Source organism: Lonchura striata, chromosome 14, assembly GCF_050655825.1.
Source record: "Lonchura striata isolate lonStrDom1 chromosome 14, ASM5065582v1, whole genome shotgun sequence".
Classification (NCBI taxonomy): domain Eukaryota; kingdom Metazoa; phylum Chordata; class Aves; order Passeriformes; family Estrildidae; genus Lonchura; species Lonchura striata.
In genome coordinates, this window is record NC_140716.1 from 3,119,357 (window position 1) to 3,145,751 (window position 26,395).

Sequence of the window (26,395 nt, forward strand, 5' to 3'; positions counted from 1 at the left end):
CCAGGCCCCACTCTCTTCACTCATCTTCTGTATTTATGAGAGGAAGTGCTAAACCCTTAACTCAACATAGACATTCCCTCCAACAAAGGCTGATCCCTTCAGCTTAGCCCCATTCACATCCCACCAGTATTATTTCCACATCTTCCTTTTTAGTAGGCTGCTTGGTTATATAATGCTACCCGATGAAACAAAAATTAGTAGATTATAGTGTTTGGTTTCATTTATGGACATTGTGCTTGGTTTGTCATTTAATGTAAAAAGTGTTAGTTTCATTTAAAGCATGGCTATAAAAATTAGTTAAGACAAAACAAATGCAGACTGCAGCAGCCAGCTGGGCTCAGTGGCTAGGAAAGCTTATTAGGCAAAGCACATGCTTTTAGCTAGAGCACACCTCTGCATTCCAAAAAGAAATCCCAGCAGGACAGCAAGCTTTCGCAACACCAGGATAAGAAAAGCAAGCAGAAAAACTCCCAGGCTGTTAATTACAATGAAAGCCTATTTCATAATATCAACAGCAGATCTTTCTCGCTATTTTCCTGCCTCTTTAAAAGATGGAATAAACCAAACCCAAGGCACCTCCACTTTTTTGCCATTTGACTTGCCATGTTTTACAGGGAAGCCTGTCTCACCTGCCCTCTGCTGTCCCAAAGGAAGGGGTTGAAAGGGCTGCAGAATAAAAGGTTAAAATATAATTAAAAAGTGCAGGAACTAAACCAAGCCTTCCTTCCTTGATGTAAAGCATGAAAACATAATGTGGGCATTATATAACCTGTCTGTGTAAACACCAGTTTCTTTCTGAATGGATTAGGTTGCATAAAATTCTAAAGCTTCTATTAAAATAAGAAACATGGAAATGGAAGATGATATTTCAGTTGAAGTGCTACCCAGTCCTGGTGAGATAAAAATCCATCTGCCTTTATACTACCAAATACATCAAATCCTGTGTCTTCAGGAGTGTGTGATAAGTACAAAAAAAAAAAATCCCATCCAAAAAAATCAGAAAGCAGGACAACTCCTTAATGCTGTACCCCATGAAAGACTAATCTTACAGAGCAGCTAGGGAGCTCCAAGAACTATGTCTGGTAACCAGTTCCAAACAGTTGTTAGTGATCTTTCAAAAGGGGCACAGCTTTAACTCAAAATAATTGAAAATCAGAAGTTGCCTCTAAAAAAATCCTAAAACTATTCTGGCCCCTGAAACTGTTCAGAGTTCTTTCTGCAGAACAGGAACCATCAAAACAGAACACTTCAGACATGATGCCACCTCTTCATTCCACAGTGCATCTTTCTGACAGTACTTCAGAACTCATAACGTGCCATTGCCTCACAGTCTCACAAAATGCTCTTTAAACCAGAATACAAGAACTCAAGTTACAAGACAGAAAAGAGTATCTTCAACCTACATCCGAACCAAAAATACTTATAAAGCTTAGTGACAAAGACCTGATTTTAAAAAGAAACACGAATGGGTTCAAATTCAGCAGTTTAACTCCTGCCCTTACATGAGCCAGGTATTCAAACACAACCCTCTCACCTTCCAGGTGATCTACAAGCCCTTATGTCTGTGCCCTGTAAGCAAGAAAAAGGAACATGCTACATAATACATAACATTTTCCATCTCTTTTTTTCTTGTGAAGACATTCAGGTTCCTACTAGAGATTTAATTTTGTCCACTGCCAGAGAGCTAGAACAGTACTCTGATGTAAAAGACAATTTGCCTGTCAAAGTTAATAAATTAATCCAGTTATTCTTTCATTAATCACACAGAAATTAAGGATGAAATTAAAAGATTCTCTGAGAGAGGGGAGATTTTTCAGAAACTTTACAGGCACGTTCAAGTGGTTTTCATCAGTCCTGCAAAACCATTCCCTGCCACTTCTTCCTCAGTAATGAAGTAATTGAAATTAACATGCCAAAAGACTTAATCAGAGCAGGATTTCCTGACATCCCATTTCTGATAATCAAGTGATGGCAGTGGTAACTGATGAATGAAATGAGGGGAAAGTGATACCTACACATGTTTAATCCAAAACCTGCATTAGGACTTTGCAGTTCACCATTCCCAAGTAAAACTCATGGAGAAAACACTTATCAGGCATATTAATATTCCACATGACCCTTTGAACAAGTGTTTGCACAGCAAATTCATCACTGCAGTTCTGCTAGACACAAGTCAACTGACAACACTAAAAAGCAACAACGATAAAAAAATCCACATAGTGGACATGACAGGACTGCTATGAAGGAAGAGGGAAAATAGAACTCCACTCAATGTGACAACTTCCTAGATCAAAACTGCTTCAGCCCACTCAGCTCCCTTTTCTTTCACTGGCTCTTGAGAAATTCTGCATTTTGGAAAGAACTAATCTTTATTCTCAAACGAAAATACAATTTATGTACATATATACACACACATACATATAATGTGTTAAGAATGTGTAACCATTGTGTAAGCATTCTACTTAGAAGAAAGAAAACAGAATTTGAATCTTAATTTCCTGCAAAGATGGTTTCAGAATACAATTTATATACTCTTAACATTCAGCAAATACCAAGTACCGGGAGCACCTTGCAATTTAAATTAAAAATAATACCTTAACAGAAGAATTGTCTGTATAATGGGAAAATACATGGATTTTTTGTAGAGGCTTTGATCTATTTACCTCTACCTATATTGATGCTATGGATGTTCAGTAGCTCACATTGCATCCTTGGACAAAAGCAGATTCTGTAAGAGCTGAGAGACCTTTAAGAAGAGAAAAACGCAGAAGGAGAAACCATAAGCCATCACTGGAACACATGCACCTGACAAATTAGGAGCACGTGGCATTTCAGGAATAACAGTGCCTGCAAAAGATGCTTGAAAGAAGAGGAGTCTGCTTATGCATTCCAGGTGATTGCCAGCAACTCCTCATGCACGTGGCACTGATTCATTCAGACACGACAGTCAGAACTACAGTTCTGTCACATTTGTCAAGCAGAAAAAGACATAACTTAGATTCTACCTGGCAATAGCAAATACTGAGCTCACAGCACGTCCATTAACACTAGTAATTAAGATAAGTAGTGTTTCATTTAGCAAAAGGGCATCTATCTGTATAGCAAAGCTGCAGACAGCTTCAGAAAAAGAATTACTCAGATATAATTTAGAGTTTATTTTATCAGGAAAGTATGAGGGTACTTGGCACACGTGCACTTTTGTGCAAAGCAGAACACAAAAAACTTCATCTGTATAAATATAATAATCATGTGATTTAAATAACTTCTTTGGAAAGCAAAAATCATCTATCTGAAGACTCCCAACTAGAAAAAAAGACACTAATAAAATTGGAACACACATTGGTGAAACAAATTGCTTTTTAACTCCTATCGCAAACTAAATTCATCTTTTAATCAGAGAGTAAGACAACAAACACCAACAGCCAAACACATCCAAAGAAATTACAAAAAAGGATAAAGGGAAAAAACATCATCCATATGGTCTAGCTCTGCTGCTCTGACAAAACACAGCAGACCCTGAAGCCTCTTTAATTGATCGTTAAATTAGTGAACCTGAGGCTGAGAAAGGCAGAGAAGGAACAGATTCTGTACTATACTGGATACCACACACCTTGAAGCATCTCCTATTACCATTCTCCACTTTTCCTGCCCAAGTTTAAGCAAATTACCAGTGACTATTATGTGTGTATATACACACACACAAAAAATCCCCAACTAAGCAGAAAAAAAAACCCAATACAATGCTTCTGTGCAGTTGAAATGAAGGATTAAAACCTCAAAATTTAAACTGAGACTTACAAAAGCTAACATCTGGAAATGCATTTCTATAGGAGAAAAAAAACACCAAACCCTGAGCTCCACCCAACGACAACATCACAAAAAATGAAATAAGTGCTCTTATAGGATTCTAAATACCAGCACACATTTTTGGTCTCCCATGATATGAGATGAAGTTTAATAGGAGCCTCTTCTGAGACACTGGGATTGAAAGAAAGAAATTTCATAACCACTTACAATAATTATTGGCACTTTTAGTAAAATAATAGATGAAGTCACAGTATTATTAACTCAGATATAACACAGCAGTGACTGTTCAGTGGACCAGAACTCAGTCATTGAATGTAGACTGACTGGAACAACCTGAGGAACATTTTTTTTCTTTTATGATTAAGACAATACCGTGGAGAATGGTAAAACTTTACCACAAGCAACTACTAAACCAGACTTTGCATACATTTTTTTTACTTTTTAAAATGAATTACTTATACAATATGTACATATAAAACACCAAATCAATGTGAGATTGCCTGACAGATGAGACAATACAGTACAGAAAGTTTAATGAGCCACAGACTTAAAAAAAAAAACAGCCATGCACTTCAAACACACAGACTGCTGGAAAAACTAATAAAATTAATGTTTTGTTTGTTGAATGTACATGAATTACAATTACAGCTTTATTGCTCTGTATTTGTTCAAATATACCCCCGTGTTCCTTTACACAAATCTACGCTTCAAAAAAATCAATGGAGTAATTAGAAACACTGTGGAGAATTAGTACATTGAGTAACATTGCCATAATTTCTCCTAAGAAATGATTAACAGACATTAGATAGCATGCTTTTGAGGTACTTAAGGATATACTCATTTGGTTTTCCAATTGAAGAAAAGAGTTCTCATTTTCAACTGGCTTCCCATCAGCCAATATGTTCCTTCAAGACTCTCCAAGAATAAGGAGTCTTACATGCTACTGCACACCAAGTGAAAGGGTTTTGGGTTTCAGACTGATAGAAAAAGTTTCCTTTGTTATGTGGTTTTAAATGGGAATTTCAACATATGCATTAAGAAAAAAAAAAAGGACAAAAAAGCAAGAAGGTCCATCCACAGGAAAGAGCCATAACTTCCCTCTGAGCTGAGTCTACACTGTAATTTCTGCTAACTTTATGACATCCTTCAGGGAAATCAAACTTGGCCAAACTTCTGTGCCAAGGCCTCACGTTAACAATTGTGTACATAACACATTGCTGGGATGGGCAGAATCAGCTGTGCCACCAAACACCACCCTGACAGAGTCAGCCTGAAATCCCATTTCTTCCCTAAGGTCTGGAGGGATCATTACCCCTGAACAGTACTCCGGGTTGTTCTACCACACTTGAGTAGGCACTTATTAGTGAATTCCCTGCCACATCCTCACTGCTCACTATTCAGAGGTTTCATAAACAACCAACACATTAAAAATACTCTTCCCTCATCATCCCCCCACCCAAAACAAAGAGGCTTTGACTAATTCTTCCATGTTCCCTCACTTTGTATGAGATGTTGTACAGGCTTCCATCTCCCATTATGTCCCATTTACTTACTTACCATATAGAAACTGAAAGCTTTGTTGTGTTAGAAGGTAATTATTTCTATCAAGCAGAAGACTGAATTCCAGAGAAGCCAAATAAGCCCATGTTCAGAGAGCAGCAAGGGCTCTGTGGGTCCTGCCTTCCCTTCTCAATTTCAGTTCCCTCCCTAAAGGACTGTGGATGGTCTGCTGGAATCCACAGCTTCCCCTTAAGCAGGGAATCCATCTGATGCAATCTCATGAATTACCACATTGCATTCCTACAGGGAAACATCATCACAAGGTAGGACTCCACAAGCTCTGCCCCAAAGCTGTAAATGACTGGGGTCTGAAATCAATCAGTTCAAGCAAACAGATCAACTTAACACTTCTTTGTCTCCCAGCTGAGAACTGAATTTGGGAGAAGGGAACAGCTCAAACAGCAGTCTCACTGGGAAAGAGGGAAGTTATGTATTTATCATTTGTTTTCCTTCTTCCCCATATCACACAAACCTTAACACTTTTCAGAAATTTTAAATTATTTATTGCCCTTAACATACTAACAAATCTTCTTTGGCAGATGAGACATTTTTACACATTCTTCCATGGATTTAGCCTGTTCCAGCTTCCAAAACTCAGACAGACTTACCAACACTTAAGGAAAACATTAGCTGATATACAGCAGCTCATCAAAGCTCCAAATCCCTCACCAAAGTTAACACAGCAGCAGACATTTGTGTGTGCCTGGCATTGGTAAAAAGAAAAAAAAAAAAGACATTGTATTTGTTATTAAAAATAACCACAGTGCAATCTGAATGTTGGTAAGAACAGAGAACTCATCTGTCAAATTGTTCTAAACAAATTCTTGTCCCTGCACTCACAGAAACACTACCAGGAATAAATTCAACATCTATAATGCACAGATTGAGCCTCAATCCATCATTTGGATGTGGCAGTGGAGGCCAGAAACAGAACAGGGAATCAAACCTTTCTCCCCTCAGCCCCCAAGAGTTGTGCAGGCTACCCCAGCAACAAGAACTGTCTGGGCTCTTAAAGCCCTGTACGTGGGAAAATGAAGGGCTGATACATACACAAACCACAACAGCAGGATAGGGCGGGATAAGGGGAAACACAGGAATGAGGGAGAAAGTGAATTATAAAGTCTTTTATCTGAACAAGAGCCAGAACTTCCTTGGCATATTGCACTTGAAAAACCAGTTAAGAGCTTGAAGCAAAACCAAGGGATTCTTCAGGAGGGTATTACAATTGCAAATCACCAGTAATCTCACATAGATTAGAGCAAAAATATTCCATGAGAGCCAGTACAGATTTCTAGTCCTGATCTCTTGCTTTGTCTCTATACTTATAAACATAGGTGGTGTTTTGGGGACAAATACATGGCCTTTATACTTAACAGCAGGATTAAAAAAGCATTTGAGAGCATTGAGGCCTCAGGCCTTCTTAGAGTACCTTAAATTGCTGAAAAGCTCTCCCTGCCTAGCAAAGAGGTGATTTGCTCAGGTCTAAGAAGCCCTTCCTAGTTCTGATTTTCAGGGCAGCGTTTCCTGTGATGTGAAAGTGCAAAGAACTGCAGCACAAGGAATGAAAAGCAGGGGAGCTCTGCATGACACACAATGTGTGGGTAATAATAAACTCTCCAACACTGCATTTTCACCTGTATCTTGTCCTATGGGGATGCATTCATAATAATACAACTTCTATGGCACCTTCTCTTAAAATACAAGAGAGGATAAAATTATTGGTGACACAATGCCCAGCCACTGGATGAGATTTATGCTGAAAATACATTGGGGAAAGTGTATTTCTGTCTGACTAAACAGTCAGTAAATCTCACCTCCCTGGTAATCAGACACCACCATGCCCAAAATGTAATGGATACCTTGGGAAAAAAGCCTACATAACTTGCATTTTTCTACAGCACATATATAAGAGCAAATGTTAAGTTGTTACAGGGGACTCAGATTCTGTACCAAAAACCCACTTATTTTCCTCTTCAGGGTTCTACATCTCAGATATAACTAAACCAAAAATCACCTTTAGGCCAGTGCTGAGATATGATGATATCCAGAGTTCACAAATGTTCTCCTGCTTTTGAAAGATCCTAAGGACACAGATGGCAGAGGCTTCAGTTCTTCAGAATTAAGCCAACCTAGTCACTAGCTCTTAAAGAAACACAAAATTTCCACAGCACCCAACTATGGCAGAGACCACAGCAAACAGCAGGGGAGAGACTGTTAATTTCCTTTTAAAATTCCCCTCATCCTACCTTAAAAGCCTTCCTTCCTTTTTATCCTGAACACAAACCAGAACTTCCCTACAAGAAAAACCAGAAAAATTAGCCACAATCAGAAGTTCATCCACGTCTTTACTAGTGTTACACAGGAATGTGTTTCAGTGTATAATAGTTTTTCCTCCCTGAAGTCAGAAGAGCCATAAAAAGGGGGGAGGGGAGGTTGATTGCATGAGTTCTGCAGCATCTGGCTATGCAATAAGACTCTTGAAATAATTTTCTCTAGTGTAGCATATAGCCAACAAATCTGGCAAGAAGCAACTTTCAGCATGTGTTGCTGTGACAGCAATGAATTATCACCCCAGTCTGCAGCAAGATTAACACTTACAACCTTGGCATGAGGAACAGTCTGCTCAGACTCTGTGTCAGGAGAGTGCTCCATGCTTAGACTCGAAAGGGTGGGCTCACGTTAAGAAATTAGGAGCACAGAAATGTAGACATTTCTCTAAACTGTAAACAAACAGATAATTTCTAGGGAAAAAGGCAGTGTACAGCCAGAGAAGTAGGAACACGAAGGAAAATTCATGGTATGGAAGAAAAAAAAAATAAAGAAAAAAGTAGCCATTGAAAACAAGGCGCTGTCATAGAGGATGTGCTTCAAACAACAGATACAGAACAAAAGTCAGGAAACAATGCACCAGATTCCTCCAGCTTAACACAAAAACATGGAAGTAACCAGTCAAACCAAAAACATTGACGTAACCAGTCAAGCTGATGTGAAATAAGTGACACTGAAAGCTTGGTGTGACCACTGAGTCCAACTCAGGACCTCACAAAGTCTGTCAGATCTTGTGTGCTCTGCAGCAGAACTCACTGTTACTTGTGAGTTAAGGGCAGGTTCAAAACCAGCTTTGGCCTCACTGGAAGGTCAGAAAGGAAATTACATCCAAAACCATCCCTGCTAAGTAGACTCCTGGTCATCCATTCCACTTTTCCACCTAATAAACCACAAAGAAACCTGGAACCAAAGCTCCTTACTACAAGTTCTTAAAGCAAAACCTGTAGAAGAAGTGAAGGACAAAGCTGAAGAGCACATAGTGGAATCTCCTTGTCTGAACACACACCACACTTAAACCTTCTTCTGCTCTTCAGAATTGACAGAACTAAAGCATGACTTCTGCTCTTTGATATGGTTCGCTAATTTTTTTTCAATAAACAGTTTGGAAATTCCACCAATCATCAGTTTCAATTCTAATGCAATCTCTTTGCTTCATGAACCAGAAGAAAAGTACATTAATGCTGGTGAGAGTTGATTTCACATATTATGTGCTCTACTTTCAAGACCTTAACTTGAAGGAAATACTTTAAGCAGTGTGAGATGAAACATATGAATTGGTGAGGTTAAGGGATTCAGCACTGAGGAAGAGCAGGACAAAAGGATTTCATATCTTGAAAGAAAACTAATTCACTAACTATTAGTAGTAGCTGGATATAAAAGTATTTAAAGTGACAGGAATAGTCTTGCAGGCATCACATTCAGCAAGGGTTTACATAGAACAGAGTTTTCTTTCTGCATGACAAAGGAAAATCTCACAATTTCCTTGAAAAGCTTTATTTCAGATACCTGTAAGTAGATATAAGACACCTGCAAAAGAGGAATTAAGAGAACCATAAGTGTTAAGAATTTTGTAAGGAAGCGATTACAGGTCATTTACTACCTTGCTAAGAAATTACCTCCAATTCCCTGTGATTTGAAGTTTCTCCAAGCAAAAAGGTACCAAAAATATTGTGTAGCAAAGAGGAGCACACACTGAGTAGAAACAGTTCCTGAAAATGAAGGTCACTTTGAAAAAATCTACTTTGTAAAGAAACCAGGGAAATGCATCTAAAGCCTTTAAATTATTTCTCAGTATACATTTCTTCCCACTGCTTCATTACCTCAAGCTGGTGTGTCCTTTAGGATAGACTCAGCCTTAAATCACTTGACTTACTAATACAAGACTGAATGATCACTCCCAAATCTTTGTCATATCCTAAGAGATCACAAAAACACTATCATTCTTTCTCAAAGAGCAGAGATAAATACTATTTAGGCTGGAATATGGTAACTAACACTTTCTGTGGTCCCTTCTTGTATTCCACTCCTCTAGCACAATCATCAGAGCAAGGGAGCTACAAGGCACATCTTCCTTTCCTATTCCCACTCATATCCACTTCTGGAGATTGACAGGGAGAGTTGACTCCAAATATATTGTTCTTCCAGTAAGTCTTTTGTACATTCTATCAAGTTGGGTTTATTACCTTATTTAAATCAGACACTTGAAATATCTGCCTAAAACCTCAGCTCACAGGGGGTTTCAGCTGCAATTCTGCAGGGTGGGTTATACCAACTACCTGTGTAGCAAATGCCACCACAGTAAAATCCAGACTTGGCAGCTATTCTGGGTTCCTGGATTAGAAGTGTGAGCTGTATTAATGGTCAATAAGAACAAAAACTTCTCGGTCAAGAGAGTGAAGAAACATTGGGTAGGTTGGTGTATCTCAGCTTCTTTACAGAACAAATACCTGTTTGAACAGCCACCAGAGAATTGGAGTCTTCAAAGAGATTCACCCATTTATTGTCCTCATCTCCACAGGATGGGAATATTCAAACACATGGGTTTTGTGGGGTACATCTTGTGCAGATGAGGTTATTCTACACTAAGATTGTTCTAGAATAGAAGAAAAGCCACAGGGCTGAATAAAATGCAGTAACACCAACAACTGATTTCAATGGCACTCTAAGAAATAGATTCTTTCAATACAAACTATAAAGTCAACTAGGCAAATGAACGGATTCTTTTATTTTTGAGCATATCTGAAGTTGTCATTTCAGACAATGGAATGAAGGGTTTGGGGTTTTGTTTCATTTTAGTGAAAAAAAAACAAACAGCATTAACAAGCTGTTTCTAGTCTGAGTATCTTATGGATAACAGCATTTTTTGGCAGTCAGGAAAAAAGCAGGACAACACATCAGGAACCACCACACTTAATCAAATTGAAAAAATCGGTTTCAATACCAAGCATCTGTACATGCCATAGAATTGAACATTTCACAGATAGAGTACAGAAGCATAAACAAGAAAAAAGGAGATGCTATCACATTGAAAATGTTTAATAGCTGAATACTGAATTATGAATCTACTCCCAAAAAAAAAAAAAAAAAAAAAAAAGCCTGACAGATGCCCTAACCCAGTCCTTTCCACAGCTGCACCAGCAGAGGAGTAACTGAGTCCCAGGACAGCTCTTGCCCAGGGATCCCTGGCGGGGTTGCAGAGGCTGCACCTCCCCACGACCCCGGGAAGCACGTTTGGCTTTCACTGGAGTGCTGCTGTCTCCATCTGGCACAGTGGCCCCCAGGGCTCCAGCCAGCTGGCACCACTCGGAACAGCCTTGGGGCTGCTCCACACTGCACAAGGGAGGAGGCCAGAGGAAAACCAGCACCATAAAGAGATAATTTACAGTCCCATTATCCCATCATCCTCAACTACATGCAGCAGGAGCATGATCTAGGCACACGGCCCATGACCACATGCTTTAAACCAACAAAAAAGTTACGTCAGCTTACTAGAGCTTGATTAGAAAAGACAGAAATCTTAACTTAGAGACGGGACTATTTAAAGAGGGACAGAAGCGGCTCATAACTTGATTATTTGGAAAAACACTATTCATTTCATTAAATTAAACATAATATGAAAAGTAGATTTACTGTAATAGCTGATCACAGATTACAGGCATTCTACACTCCCTGATTCATTTATTTTTCACAAGGAAACTGGGGTAACTTATTTGCATACAGGAGTAAGTTCCAACAATTGCAGACATAAGACAAGTTTCATGTATCAGGCTCAGCACACACCAGTGAGAAGAGCAGATACAAGCACACCACTGCAGCACTTGCAGAGGTTCCTTCAGAGAACCTTCTGGATTAAGTTGGTATTAGAAACTCTTTACAGAAGAAGCCACCATTAGGACAACACTCACACATGGTCTGTCACGGGCACAGTCCAGAGCACAGCAGCAATTATTCAAGCTGCCACATGCAGCCTCCCAGTGTCACTACTCAGGTTGGTCAAGTATCACTAAGAGGAGGAAAAAATAATTTTCATCTTTATCTGCTCTTTCTGGTTCATGGCACAACCACACAAACATGACACAGCAGTGGCACAACAGCAGGAACATGCAGCCCAGAGCTGGTAATTCCTTACACAATTAAGGAAAGACACTTGTTCACCCAGAGCTAAAGAGATGGATTTCATGTTCTTCACTCACCAGTCTCCAAGATAATGCACAAATTTCACATTTCTTGCTTTTCTCTGATAAATCAAATACTGCCTGTCCTTTACCCCAGTGGCATTCTTCTCACCCAAACCATTTACCAATTCCATCATGTACTTGTGTCTCACTGGAACCCATACCTGTAACTAGTTTCCAAATTTCAATTCAAGATTTTAAGACTTGTCAGATTTGCCAACTCACCTTCTCCTTAACATCCGTTTCACCACTGCATAAAACAACTTGTCTGCCAGTATCAACATACAGGTACAACGTGCTTACAAAGAATTGCTTTATAAAGAATTGCTGTAATAAAGTAATTCCTCAGGTTACTGCAAAATCGGAGTTCTGTTTTTCTACAGTCAGATTTTTGCAGCACACGGCCTAAGGCAGACAAAAAAAATCTACTCTCCAAAATCTCTCAATAAGTATATAATTATTACAAAGACAAGCAGAAAACAAATTTAATTTATTGGGGTAACTCTGGAACTTGCATAGCAAGAGAAGTTCTAAGTAGCAGAACTACTATGTGACAAGGAAATACATCACGAAGGGCAGTAAGATAAAATTATGCTGAACACAGTATAAGATAAATTTCCTTAGGGAACAGCCTCATCATGACAGAGGAGAGTCTTGTTCCTCTTTATGCACAGAACTGCAGGAATTTTGAAATTATTTTCACAGCATTTCTCATCCTGTTCTCCACATCAAGATTATCCCACACCCAAAGACGTAGTCAAGATGTAGTCCTGAGTGACCAGAGAACTGAGTGTTCATCATGCAGATAAACATTTCCAATACTAAGCTCTCAGGAGGGGATGCTTGCTGAGAGAGCATGGCAGAAGTCAGCAGTGCACAGAGGCCAATGTGAATGAGAGCTTCACTCTGGCCACCAGCTGCCAACAGGACAGAGATCCAGTTAAGAGCAAAACTGGGCAGTAATATGAAAATAATGAAGCACAGCAAAGAAAAACATAAAACCTTAAGACAAATTTTGCATTTGTCTCTGGAGGGCAGAGGTCACAAAAGCTCATCTAACACAAACAAGGTACTGAAATCAGTCAGCTATCTCAGCTGTCTGCACTTACTGAGCTGTCATACATCTGCTGGGCAATAAATTTCACCTTTATTTACCAAGTATATTGTAGACAAGGTCCCTTAAAATCTGTCTTGCAATGCAACAACGAGGCTGATTGAAGAGGACAGAAGTACAAACTGTAATTAGAAAAATTTTCTGAAATAACATCAGGTTGAAGAAAGACACAAGGAGGAAAAGATACTTTTTAAATAGAAGTTGGCAAGAAGGAGGTAGTCAAAAATAAAGCTTATAAACTGCTGCTTTCTCTCCTTGTGCTGATAAACACTGAAGTAATTCAAGTCTGTACTTGATGCAAAAACAAAAGCCCTTTAAAAACAGAAGCAAAACATACATATAAAAGCCCTGGCAGTCAATTCAGTGAGATGAATCCAAAGCCAAACCCTATTTAAAAGGGGCTACTTGGATACATGAACTTCTGAGTGACAAGTGAGGCAAATGGAACTTGGTGCCACAGGGGTGTTTGATACTCCATCATCCCCATCACTAAACTACAGTCAAATACTGGAGGCTCTTTTATGTGTTTAAGAAAACTAAAGGGACTAATAAATAGGTGATTTTTAAATATAAGACACTTTAAACTATGGATTAATATAATACACTTTAAGCTATGGATTAATGGATGAAAACTTGGTTTAATATACTAGGGAAGAGCTGCAACACAAATGAAGGCACTAATGACAAAGAGGAGATACTCCAATGATCTCTTGAATGAAATGTAGATTAACGATCTCTACATCTTAATTCTACATAAACAGAACTCACTGAGTGTATTAATAGTTACATTTCCCTATCTTACATGTATGTGCAGAAGAGCTCAGCTGTGTGTTCAAAACAACCACAGCAAAACCAGCATCGTACCAGGACAAGACCATTTAAGCCCAGTCAAATCCCAGTTCTGTCTTGAGACTTACTACCAAGCAGTGTCAGTTAGGGAGCTGCCTCTCACCACTACTTGAAATATGAGGATATTTAATACATTTGTCATGTTTAATGTCAGAATTTGTGTCAGGACACGAAAACTTGCACTAGCCCTCAAAAGTTACATTGAAAAGACAACATTTTAAGTAGGGCTGAAAACAACTCTTTTTACCAATATCCACTTTTTTCTCTTTTTTTTCAAGTTTCACCTTGTCTAATACCCAATTTTTTCATTCAATGACAAATTTAGTGCACTGTAGATCTTCACGGATATATTTCCCACCAGGGATATGCTGACATCACCAGTGATACTATGCAAGAGGTAGACAAGAAAAGCCACGTTAATTTCAAGCTCCATTACACACAGGAAAGGAAGAATAAGAGGAGGGGGAAAAGTTCTCTTTACCAACTTTAAAAGTAGCATAGGCAAAAAAAAAAAAAATATAAATTATGGGTTTTATATTAGTTTTACATATCACTGAGAGGTTTTAAGATAAATAAAACCAAACCTAAAGGAACATTCTAATTAAATAGAGAAATGGAAAATCTAAAGTGGAGTATTTGCTGCATTCCACACACAAAAGAATGTGACAGACTGCTTGCTGCTAATCAGTTATCAACTGATAAAGTGAATCTCAGGTTACTTTGAGTCAACTGGTGTCTGGTAACAGTTCACTTTACAGATCTCAAATAGGTCTTGAGACAGATAAAATGATTCTTTTTCTTAAATGAGAGAGATCAGCACCATGGCAGCTGCTCCAACACTAAAGTAAACCACAGATTGTTCTTGAGCTGTTGTGCCAGTTGCATTATATGGTCCCAATCCCAAACCTAATGCAGGTCAATTTTGGAAGGAGTAACTCTTTACAACATTGATTCTATTACCAGCTAATGCAGCAAAGTTCTTAGCTTGAATTAAGCCGAGTGTACATAAAGGACTGCCAAATCAATATGTAAGAGAATACAACTACCAAGACAGAGCTTCTATTCAGTCAGAACAGATCTATCAGCTTCTAGAACTGCTTCTGCTAAGGAAAGGTTCCCAGTTCAGGCCTCTTGGGTAACATATGGCTCTCCCTAGACTCCAACACTGCTTGCTGACAACACAGTCCAAGATAACAGAATAAACTGTAATGTCATTAGAGCATTTCACTCACTTGCTCCATCGTCCACAGGTTAACAAGAGGCTGGAGACAGTGGCTCTAAGCAGCTCTTTCTGTCCAAGTCTAGAAAGGTTCTAATAGTGGCTCTTTGCATGGTGGGGAGAAAATAACTTCTTTTTTAATAATGCTTTGAACAGGCCAGTGAGATGTTTATGGGTCACTTTCAGACTGCCTTTCTCCTGATGCCACTATACGTCATGTATAATAAGAGGATATATGTATCTCCTCACCTTGGGTGCTGCTGTGGGCTACAGACACATTTTACAAACATTTGGAGAAACATGAGAATGTAAGTAATAAAAAGCCAAAACCCACAGTTTTAAAGTAACTGTCAGTCAAGTGAAACAGAAAGGTGTGGCTAATAAGAAAAGTCCTATATCTACCAGGAAAAAGACAGAAATAAACCAGTTTCTTCATAAGAATTCACAGGTCATAAGAATTCATAGATCTGCACATGAACAGAAAAAACTATGGGTAACTGGTTTAATGTGGGAAACACAAGGTTTTAAACTGAGTTAATGTTTCTCTGGTTTAAAACAAATCAGCCACCACTGGGAATCAAACTAACAGTTGCAAGAGCATTTGTTACAAAGAAGGATCCCCAGAGTCCATCCCAAAGGAAAACACTTTTTTTTTGCTCAAGGAGGAGGAGAGTCAGCAATACACAAGCAGAAAACTTCTAGCACCAGTCTGTAACATTTGCCTCTAAATTTGTTACATCAGTTTCTGGAACAGAAAATCCTCAAATGAGAGGAGAGTACAAGGTTTGCAAGCAATTTGCAGCTCTGGTTTCACCTAAAGATTATTTGAAACAAAAATGAGGCTATCACCTAACCTTTGTTTGGGTTTAAAGCTTTGATGGCTTAAAATAAAGCTCAACACATAGTCCAGCAAATCAAACAAAGCCATTCCACCCTCCTCACCTTCACACTACTCGCTGTCATTACAGTTTAAAAGCTTTCAGCATTAAGCAAATAAAATCATTGACTGCAGACAAAATTAAAGAGATGCTATAACTACTCTTACAAACAGCTTGGCTATGAGCAAACCTTTGACTGCTGATAAGACTACAGAAAAAAAGAAATAAGCCTCCTTGTAAAATTATCCCTATTTTTTACTTCATCAGCTTGTGCAGATCCATCTTCCTGCTCTACAACAGGGAAAGAACACAAGGAGGGAGAAAACTGCATTTACTGTCTCTCCCATCCATGCTAAAAAACCGAAGTCCTGATGGTTCAGATCCCACAGCTTAAGAACTGCTATTCACTACCTTCAAGTTCATGGTGCAAGACTAATTCCTAACCTTTGGCCCAGAAGCCAACAAATTATTTAAAAAAGACCATGGTACAAAATAAGGCTTAGCAGCACTAGGAAGAGGAAGATCTTGTATCATGTTCTTCAGCACCAGAGACATAAACTCAATGGAACATTCTCAATCTGGCATGTCCCACGTACACCAGACTTTGCTGGGTAGAGAGCTAAAATCTCAAGTCTGGGAATCTCTCACACCAAAGGTCACGTCTTCACACTGAGAGGAAAGAGAACATTACCTTCAGCAGGTCTAAGGACCTTTTAAATCCTTAGTTGTTAAGAACTAAGGAAGATTGCTCAGGTATGAAACTGGAGACCTCCTGAACAATGAAGCTTGCAGTTGACTTTGACACTTCTCATGGGCTTTCAGGGAGAAGGCAGTTCCCACAGCACAAGGCAAAGAAGAACATCCTTCCTGAGTCAATCAGACAGGTCACTTAGGCAGCCACAGCAGAGTACGCAGCTGAAAAAAGAGACATGCTTCTTGAATCCTGGACTCCTCTTTCAAATGCTCCACAGGATTTGCAATCCAGAAGTTTGGTGCACATGCTAAAAACGTTAAAGAAAAACAAGCTAAGATTTCCTTGTTAATTTAAGCAATCCAAAAACCAAGCCTGCAAAGATGGCACAGCCTGGTGAGGTTCCTGGCCAGTCTGTTACAGTACAAAGCAAATCACCTAAGCAACACCTCCCTGTTCCTGGACAGGTACGTGGGACAAGGCCCTCAGGGAGCAAATGTGCCTCAAGAGGTACAAGATGAGAAGTTCCACCAGTAGCTTACCTTGAAGACTGCAAGGTCACTTTAGCAAGAACATGACACACTGATTTAGACTGTGAACCAAAACACTTGCCACTGAAAACATGACACGGCAGTTATCTGCTATGTTATTTTAACCTTTTAAACTTTGAAAGTTAGGAAATGAACCTAAGTAATTTCAGGTTTAAGTCTAAAAATTGATTATCTGTCAAAATATTACAAGGAACCACACACTGAAGTCACAAGTTCATGGGGAGAATGATACCTGACGAAGACATCACCTATAAAAGCAAATGTTTCTTCATATCTGAAAGGAAGAGTTGGTCTGTAGGATCCGTGTAAAGAGAATAATGGGAAAAACAAGAGAGGCTCTCAAACAGGCAAAAATATGCCAGAATGCAGCTGCTGTCAGTGCGAGTGCACAGCCCCTGACAGGCAATTATTCTTTGATCTATTGGCTGAAGCACTGAACAAACATTCTGAAATTCCACACAGAACCTTGTGCATATCACGACTGTGGTCACAATGACCAGTTTACTTTTATCATGAGGAGCCTTTTCAGGGCAGTGATAGTAATAACCATTCAGAATGAGACAGTTTTCCTCCAAGGCGTATAGTCCAGGAAGAGGGAATTTAATCATAAATTCAGTTGCCCTTCCAGCAATGAAACCATTACTTACCAACTCCTGGACACAAAGATGTATCTACATATGTAATTGCTCACTGATGGGGACAAAAGCTACATTCAGCACTGCAAAACAGATTTTTCTCATCTGTAATTCTAAAGGAATAAGCCAAGTGTTTCAAGTGTGACCCTACGGAAAAAATGGAAGAAACTGACACGAAGGTCTGGCACAAGCCTTTTCAGCATCCGCTGTCTGCTCTGTAATTCCTGAATGGGGAGTAGTGGTGACAAATTTAAGGACCTCTTTTAGAGTGTTATTTAATTAAGCATGAGGTAATTTTCACATCAAAATATTCAAGGTAAAGTCCATGACCTACAGAAACACAAGCTTTGCCACCAGGTTATTAAACAGATTCTAACTACAGCAAATTAAAAATCAAGAGTTACAAGTCAAAGCCCCAACAATGAAACAGGCCTCCCTAATTTTATGTCACTTCACACACAGCTTGAGCTCTAAAACCTAGCTCCAACTTTTAATCACAATAACTACAATTTCAAGAGTCAGTCTTTGGATTTCTCCCTCTCCCTCTGTTCCACTCTCCAGCGTGACAGTTTTGTCTTTGCTTAGGCTTCACCACCAGCAACACAATTACACCACGGCAAGCCCTGTGCCTAGAACAGCTTGTACGAGTGCTGCATTTGAGTTTGGCCAAGATGCAGTGAGATGAGGCAAGTCACAGCCTCGCTCCTCCATGTGGATACAACAATGCACCGTGATGACAGCTCAAATCCTGGCGTAGCCAATGCTTCGGGAGCAAACACACTCCCAAAATCTTCACCAGAACCCCAGTGCCTACAAAGACACATCCATAATTACCTCTTGGTTCTGACTGAGGATTGAAATACACGTTCAGGAGACAGCTTTCCCACTATAAAGCAGGTTTTAGAGCCATTCTGCTGGAAGCACTGGCTGTAAAGCAAACTGAAGCGCGAGCTGGAGCTCGTAAAAGCTTATTCACAGAAAAGGTGCGTATTAAAACCGAATAGCACAGCACTAAAATGGTCTGCCAAGGCACAACGCAGTGTAGGTACAGCAGGAGAACAGACCCTTTCTGCCCCCTGCAGTTCCCAATGCTCCCTGGATTTTTAAGACAGGCTTAGGAGGGATAGTAGTTACCATTCTAGAACCAGAACCATTTACATCTGGCTCTCACCAACAGCCAAAGCATTTTTATACCTACCTTCATCTGAACAACAGTTAAACTGCCCAGTGCCTTCCATAAAGACCAATTACATATATGGAATGTTTCTGTGATAAACATATAATGTGACTGTCCTTGATCATGTAATAAAAAGAATATCACTTGCTAATAAACCTTTAATTTGGCCTTGTCATTTTGATTATTAGGATTAAGAAGAATCTTCACCAATAAACAGGTGCTCTTAAGCAGTCACAGCTTGCTCCTAGAATATACATATACTTATACATAATATACGTGTATGTAAACTATTAAAGGACAAAGGATTGTTTTCAAGTTATATGGACTATCCTAATTTTATTTCTAGTTATTTCTAGCTAATTTTATTTCTAGTTATTAGACTATAAATCTGCCACCAAACAGAAAACATCCTTTTTCTAATTTTACATGTAAAACTGTCAGGCAAACATCTGTACAGAGAATTTCAGTGAATTAAAATTCCATTGAAGGTCTCATGTTCATATAGAGAAAGGGTGAATAAAGTACCATAACTGTCATTTATAGACTTGTTTTCAGTCCTTACAAACATACACAGGGAATTGGATCCCAATTTAGCTACCCAAAATGTTCCCCCATATTGATCATGTACACCCACATATTTCAGGTGGGCCGGATTCAGAAACTGTTTTCATGCTGGCAACCTGCTTTAAAAAAAAAGCGGTGGGAAAAGCATTTTTAGCATGTATTAGGAAAACTGGTGTTTTCCCTGGGCTGACAGATAATTTTGAAACAATCCTGTTCTACTTTATGAGCCTGGCTGTACAAAGAGGAAGTGAGAACAGATTGATTACAATAGAATATTCTGTATTTTCAGCTGTTTTCTCAAGCAATGATGAACACATCCCTACATTAGATTTCAGAAGGAAAAAGCTGTTGCAGCACACAAGAGATATGCAGGTTACACAGGATGCTCCATGTTTAGAAAAAGGTAATTTTGCTTATGAAATTTTACTTTCATTCTTCCACATAGCATTTGCTTTATATTTGTCTGAGACATCTTCATACCTCACTTGCCATTTTTTTCTTCCACAGCACAGACACGATTTTTTCTCCATTTGAGCTGAAAGCACCATCAACTATATCCCAATTTATATTTTAACATGCTATAGGCTAAATAAACCCAGATTTTGACTAATATACTCCATAATATTGACCTGTAGGGAATTGTAAGGTATTTAAAACAAGTCTGGCTATACTTTGCAGGGCTATCAAGTAATTAAATCCATTTAACACGTATTTCTTCTCAGATTCCATTTTTTCCTCTTTAGGTAAAAAAATTGGGAAATTGGATCATCCTGAGAACATGAATTGAACACAGAGAAATGGTTTGGCACCTCACCCTTTAAGTCCATCCTTCATGCTCTAGTTCTATTACAAATAATAAGCTGAGCAGCTTAATGCAAAGCACTGGGATCAGGAAGTTTTCAATGGGTTGTTCCAACAAAAACACAATCCGTGCTGTCCCAAACCCCAAGTTTTGCCCCGTGCAGCTGCTGCCTTCCCCTCCTCAGTCACCAATGCGACGACTGACAGAAATCTGCCAAGTCACTTTGAAGTAAAAACTAGTTGATTCTAGGGAAAAACAGTAATTAGTTGCACAGTGCATAGACCAACCCCAGAGAAACATGCATGGGTATAAGGATGTTATTATAGGAGATAGGTAAGGAAAAGCTTTCCTGCTTTTTGCCTGGTTTACAGGGATTTTTTCCCAGGCGCCAACAGCTCCCAGAGCAAACCCCTCCTGCCCTTCCCCGTACTCCAGGCTGAACCAGTTCCCTTCCCCTGCCCCACCAGAGCAGGAATCCCCTTTTCCAAGTGGATTATCAGCACGAACAGCTTTGGTAGGTTTTTTTGGATTTGTTTTTTTTTTTTTTTTTTTTTCCTTTTTAAGGAAAACCACACACATAACCGAGCCAGCCGCAGCCCCCGGCGCCGGGACCCGCTCCCAGCCATTGTACTCCGCGCAGCCCCCCGGGCTCGGGCGCGGCCCCGCGGGGCTCCACAAAGCTCCGCCACAGGCCGGACGTGCCCGGTGCCCCGGGCCTCCCCTCCCCCCGGTATTCCGGGAAACCTCCGGGAGGAGGAGGAGGAGGAGGAGGAGGAGGAGGAGGAGGAAGCGGCGGCGCTGCGGAACAGCCCCGCTGCGGAAAAGCCGGCGGGGCAGGTGGCAGGGAGGGAGGCCCCGCCGGGGCTGGCTCCCTCCTCCATCCCGGTGCCCCCCCTCGCCATCCCGGAGGCACCGAGCGCTTCCTCCTCCCTTCCCCCGGGACCGCGTGCAGGAGCTCGGGCCCACCTGCCCCGTGGGGAGGGAAAGAGGGAGGGCTAGAGGGGGACCGGACCCGTCCCCTCCCCGAGGCGGCGGCGGGTGGGTCGGGGAGGGAGGGAAGGAAGGAGGGAAGGGAAGGGGGGTGGATGCGAGCCGCCCCCGGTACCTTGCGCTTCCTGGTCTCGGCCGAGCCGCTCCACACGAAGCACTGGTAAATCGCCCGCAGGTTCTGCTTCCAGTTCTCCACCTTGAAGCCGGTCACATGGCAGCACCCGGCCGCCGGCGGACTCATGTCAGACCCCCCCACATCAATCCGCCCGCACACGGGCCGGGCCGGCGGGCAGCGAGCCGGCCCCTTCCCCCGCCCCGCAGCACCGACACGGGCCGGGGCCCCCCCGCCCTCAGGGGCTCCGGCCCCTCACGCCGCCGCCGCCGGGGAGCCGCTGGCACATAGAGCCGGGGCTCCGCCACGGCCCCCCGGCTCCGAACAAAGCGCGGCGGGCGGGCAGCGCGCACTCCCTCCCGCCCTTCTCCCGCACACACAAAGATGGGGCGCTCTGAGGCGAGGAGAAGGAGGAGGCGGCGGCTGTAGCGGCCGCTGCCGCCCCCGGAGTGGCCGCCGCTCCCTTCTACCTCATAGAGGCCGCTGTGGAAGCGGCGGGCGGAGGGGAAGGGAGGGGATGGGGGCGCTGGCGGCGGCGACCCCGGCCGCGGTGCGAGCGGGCGTGTGTGGGGAAGGGGGCGAGTCCCCGCCCGCCGCCGCTCCGGCTTCCCCCGCCGGCGCCCGCACGGCTCTTGTCCCTTTAAACCGCCCCCCCGCCTCCTTCGCCGGCTCCTTCCTCCTCCGCCTCGCCCGCGCCCCCCCCGCCCGCCGCGAGCAATGGTCCGAGCCGCTCACTCAACCCAGCCCGCCCGGCCCGGAGTGGGATAGACCAACGGGGAAGGTGCGGGAGGAGCGCCCCCTCTGCCCCGCCGCCCGCGAGGGAGGGAGCGGCGGGGGGAAGGAGCGCGGCGATTGGTCCGCATGCCTGTCAATCTATCCATCTCTAGTGTCTCATTGGTTCCTTTCCCTTTCTTCTCTCCCCCTCCACCCTTCCTACCTAGCATTTCCCCCGCCGGAAAGAGGCGGGACATCCCGGACGATTAACAGCTTCTCTGACCAACGGGGAGAAAAGGCGGGGTCTGTGTGGTGGGAGCGGCGCTATGACTGGTCGGCGTGGACGTCAGTCACGCTGCAAGCGGAGATCGGATTGGCTGTGCTCGCGAGGGGGCGGTCCCTCGCGCAGCAGGCTGCGCTGCTGTCACATCCGCTGGTCCCGCTCTCGCTGTTCCCTCAGCGGTCTCCTGAGGGGACCGGGACCGCCGGGCTCCCGGGGGAGGCTCCGCGCCACGCTCCCAGCGCTCCCAGCACCATGTATGGTCCCTCCATACCGCCAGCCTGCATCCTGGTGTTCCACAGGGAAGAAACAAAAGCGCTGTATAACCAAAACTGGTGTTATTTCAGCTTCTTCCTATACAAGGAAATGGGAAGACAGTGGAAAAATGTTGGAATCTCTACATAGTTTTCAGCTTGTATGCCACACACACTATAGGGTTACATAGTGGAGTGAGGCAGGAGGGAAAGGATGGGAATTACGCCGTGGTTTCTGAAGAGAGAGGCCGGAGGCTTTGCTGAGGCTTCTTAGAGAAGCACTGCAAACACTGTGAAACAAGGAAATAAGCGGGGAAATAAACCCACGTTATTTCACCAACCCCACTTTTCAGTGCGTGCTAATGACATTCCTCGGGAGCTGTAACCTTGAAATCTTCACCTTGCAGATTTCCTTATAGCGCCCAGTTTCCTCACCTGCTGCTGCAGCTAGCAAGAAATAAATACAAAAATCAGTGACAATCACCTGAGGACTTTCCGTTTCCTCCTGAGGTGCTGCTGTTTTAAAAAAAGAAAGCAAGGTGGTTAGTAGGCAACTTAGTTTATGATTTGTGTGTAGCTAGGAGGTTTGGTGGCAAAGAGCTGGGTTTGTGGCCCAGGCTGGGACAGCAGCAGGACACCTGTAATTGTTCCATCTCCTGGCTCAAACTACTTATTAGCCTCTCCCAGAAATACCTCTTCCACACAGTCTGGGGATTATGCTCCAGTGATAAACCTGGAATTGCCCCACAGGTGGTAAAAAAAAAAAAAAAAAAAAAAAAAAAAAAAAAAAAAAAAAAAAAATGCCAAGAGCCGGGAGAGGGCCCGATTATCCCGCTGTGTACACAAATTGCACTGAATGTTTCAGAAGATTATGAGTGGAATGTGGAGGGAGGCTGTACCCTCTCTTTGACCCTGTGTAATCATTAGACCTATTAAGTCATCACAGTGCAGCCTACACTTCCTTGGAAAGGGAACAGGAATTGGTGCTGCACATCCTTCCCGTGTTAACCCAACTTCCAGGAGAATTAATCGGTTTTCAAAAGCAGGAGTCAGAGAGAGCCAGCCCCTCCCCTGAGAAAACCACCCTCAGAAAAGAGGGAGGTTAAGGTGCATAGAAGAGAACAGGATGGATGATTAGTGTCCTAACAGCATCTAATAATTATTCTCTGAATATTTCCAATTAAACAAAACCTCTGATTTTGCTGCAGTCTAAATACAAGCAGAAAGTTATTCTTATTCTGCACCAACCTACTGTTACTAATCTGGGGCTTTTCTCCATGGCTACCACATCAAAACAGGAGATAAAGATAAAAGAGAGAATTTCTGCCAATGAAATTTAAGTCCATCTCGCTGAAAAAACAGGATACCAAAGAGACAATACATATGTTCAATGTCCTGCAGACTCTGAAATTTTCACAGAGATTTCTGTTCCACTCTGTCTTGCAGAGTCCCTGTATTTACTCCCTTTAGGGTGTCTTATGTAGAAATAACAAGAATTGTGAGTTTAAACACAATTGCTTTAAGAAACACCTACTTTTTTAGTGGTTCTCTCTCAGAGAGAGAACCTTTGGAAAAATACTGATCTTTCTCTCTGGCCGCTTCCAGAACAATTAGCAGTTACCTACTCCTGTCCTGGAGGTTTCTGACCCTGCTGAGGATGTGAGGAGCATCCATCACAAAGGCCCCACATGGAGGACACCCATCCTGGAGCACACCTGCTGAGACCTACTGTCATTTCCCAAAGGCATCAATGTAGAAATTTAAAGATCACTCTTAGGAGATATTTCCAAAGTATAGACATTACCTTTCAAACTTAAAGCTCCCCCAAGGTTCCCTTGGCACCTTATTCTCCATAAAAGGGGTTTATTTATGCTAGAAATTCAAATTGGGCTTCTTGTGGTAAATTGGAACCAGAGTAAAAATCCACTTTGGAACAGTGTAGAAAACAATGGCTTTGGAGATTTTTTGAGACCAATTCCTGATTTGGGGGGCTTGAGACAAAACTCTACAAATGTCATTAAACCGTTTGCTTTCTGTCCTGTGAAGACAACAGAATCTTTCCTATGAAGTATAAAAACTTCCAGCTCTACAAATATTTCTTGCTTGTTGCAGCCCACACACTGAAGGTGACACAACAGCAGAGCAGCAGCCAAAACAAAATAGGAATGGAAAATAGTGACGACATTTTGTCAGGTAGTAATTGTCAAATCAGGGCCTGCTTTCTGCACACACACACACACACACACACACACACACACACACACACACACACAAGTTTACAAGTTTGCTGTAGTTTAATTTACTCTTGGACATGGCTTGGGAATGTTTCTAGAATAAAACCTTTTGGTGTAGCAGATAGCTTGGGAAAGGATTTGCCTCTGGGGGAAGGAAAGAGTTTCATTCTCTCCTGTGTCTCTTGGAAGAATTTTTAATTTTAAAGCATTGATGATTATGCTAATTAGTGCTTACCCTCAAATGCCAGTGGAATATAAATGTTGATAGTAGCTAAAACACACTGCAAATGTGCAGCAAAGTCTTCCTCCAGAGAGTCATTTGCATTCCATGATAGCTCAGCTGGGGAGAAGCAGCATTCTTCACATGGAAAAGCAAAGTAACTGCCTCTTCTATCCATGCCATCCCAAGGTGGCACTTCTAGGCTCCTCTGGATAGCCATGAATCAGCTGCTACCTCATCACTCGGGCATGCTTTGCCATGATATGTGTTAAAATGTCCAGTTTCATCCTCAGGTAAACAGGAACCTTTCACTTTGATCAGGTGTGTGAGCAGCATCAAGGATTTGGGTAGGACTCCTCCCATAAACCTGGATTACATGTGGAGCTGGCCTAAATTTGGACCTGCAAGAGGCTGAAGCCCCTGGCTCCACAAGTGGATTTGAAGGGAGATGTTCAGCAGCTTTGCTCCTGCAAGCACAAGGCTCTCCATGCTAATAACCAGTACAGAATGTGTGAAGGTTCCTCAGTACCTCTCCTGCATTTTTTCAGGCACTCTAAAAAATACAAGTTTTTCCACATTCTAAAAGGAAAGAATTTACAGAACAACTCTGCTCATCAAAACACAGAAGAATATTTTAAAGACTAAAAAAAACATTTTTATCTCTTAAAAATTACCCTATTTTTAATCTTCAGGAATTTTTTCTTCCCTTGAGCTTAAGCCTTTTCTCATCCAAGCATTGCAACCTTCCATCCAAGTAGTACTGCCATTGCTTAATCCACAGGCTTTAAAGCAGATGAGGTTGAATGTCTGGCTGCAGGGCTAAAAGCTCTGGAGATATCACAGGCAGAATCCATTGTGTGATTCTGCCTGAAGCTTCTTGCTTTTGAATCCCTGTGAAGTTCAGCTGAGTTACCTCAGATACCTGAAGGTTTGTAGGGAAACACTGGTCCCTGTCATTTATCCTGGGGATGGAGTACTGACCTTGCTACAAAACCAAATGGGTTGTAAAGTCCCAGCTATGCCAGCTTCTCTAAAAAGCCGTGTTTTCATCCCAATCCATTGGCAATGGCACCTGGTAGGTACCAGAGCAGAGATTTCCATGTGGCCCAGCCTTAGCATAGGACACAGAGTGGTTTCTTGAATCCACAACATTCCATGATAAAGGATTGGTTCAGCTGAGCAGATCCTGCCAGAAAGATAATTGTCAGTCCAAGGACTGCACAGAGAGGTGGGTTTCAGTG

General features: G+C 41.9%; 1 protein-coding gene across 5 annotated transcripts in view; it reads right to left on the bottom strand.

Annotated features, from left to right (window-relative positions):
* Positions 1–21,711, bottom strand: part of USP22 (ubiquitin specific peptidase 22) — an 88,232-nt gene extending 66,521 nt beyond the window's left edge. Inside the window, exons 1-2 of one of the 5 annotated variants that reach the window (XM_085592130.1) lie at positions 21,456–21,595; positions 16,622–16,931 (exon numbers count right to left, since the gene is read on the bottom strand). Coding sequence is in view for 3 of the 5 variants with exons in the window: in XM_021549780.4 (XP_021405455.1) it covers positions 21,456–21,581 (126 nt within the window). In the remaining 2 variants the exon portion in view is untranslated. Of the gene's footprint in view, positions 1–5,364; positions 5,946–5,975; positions 16,589–16,621; positions 16,932–21,455 lie in introns of those variants that run through there. The other 4 variants (XM_021549780.4, XM_021549797.4, XM_085592129.1 and 1 more) reach the window with 4 other exon arrangements.
* Positions 21,712–26,395: the final 4,684 nt, after the last annotated feature.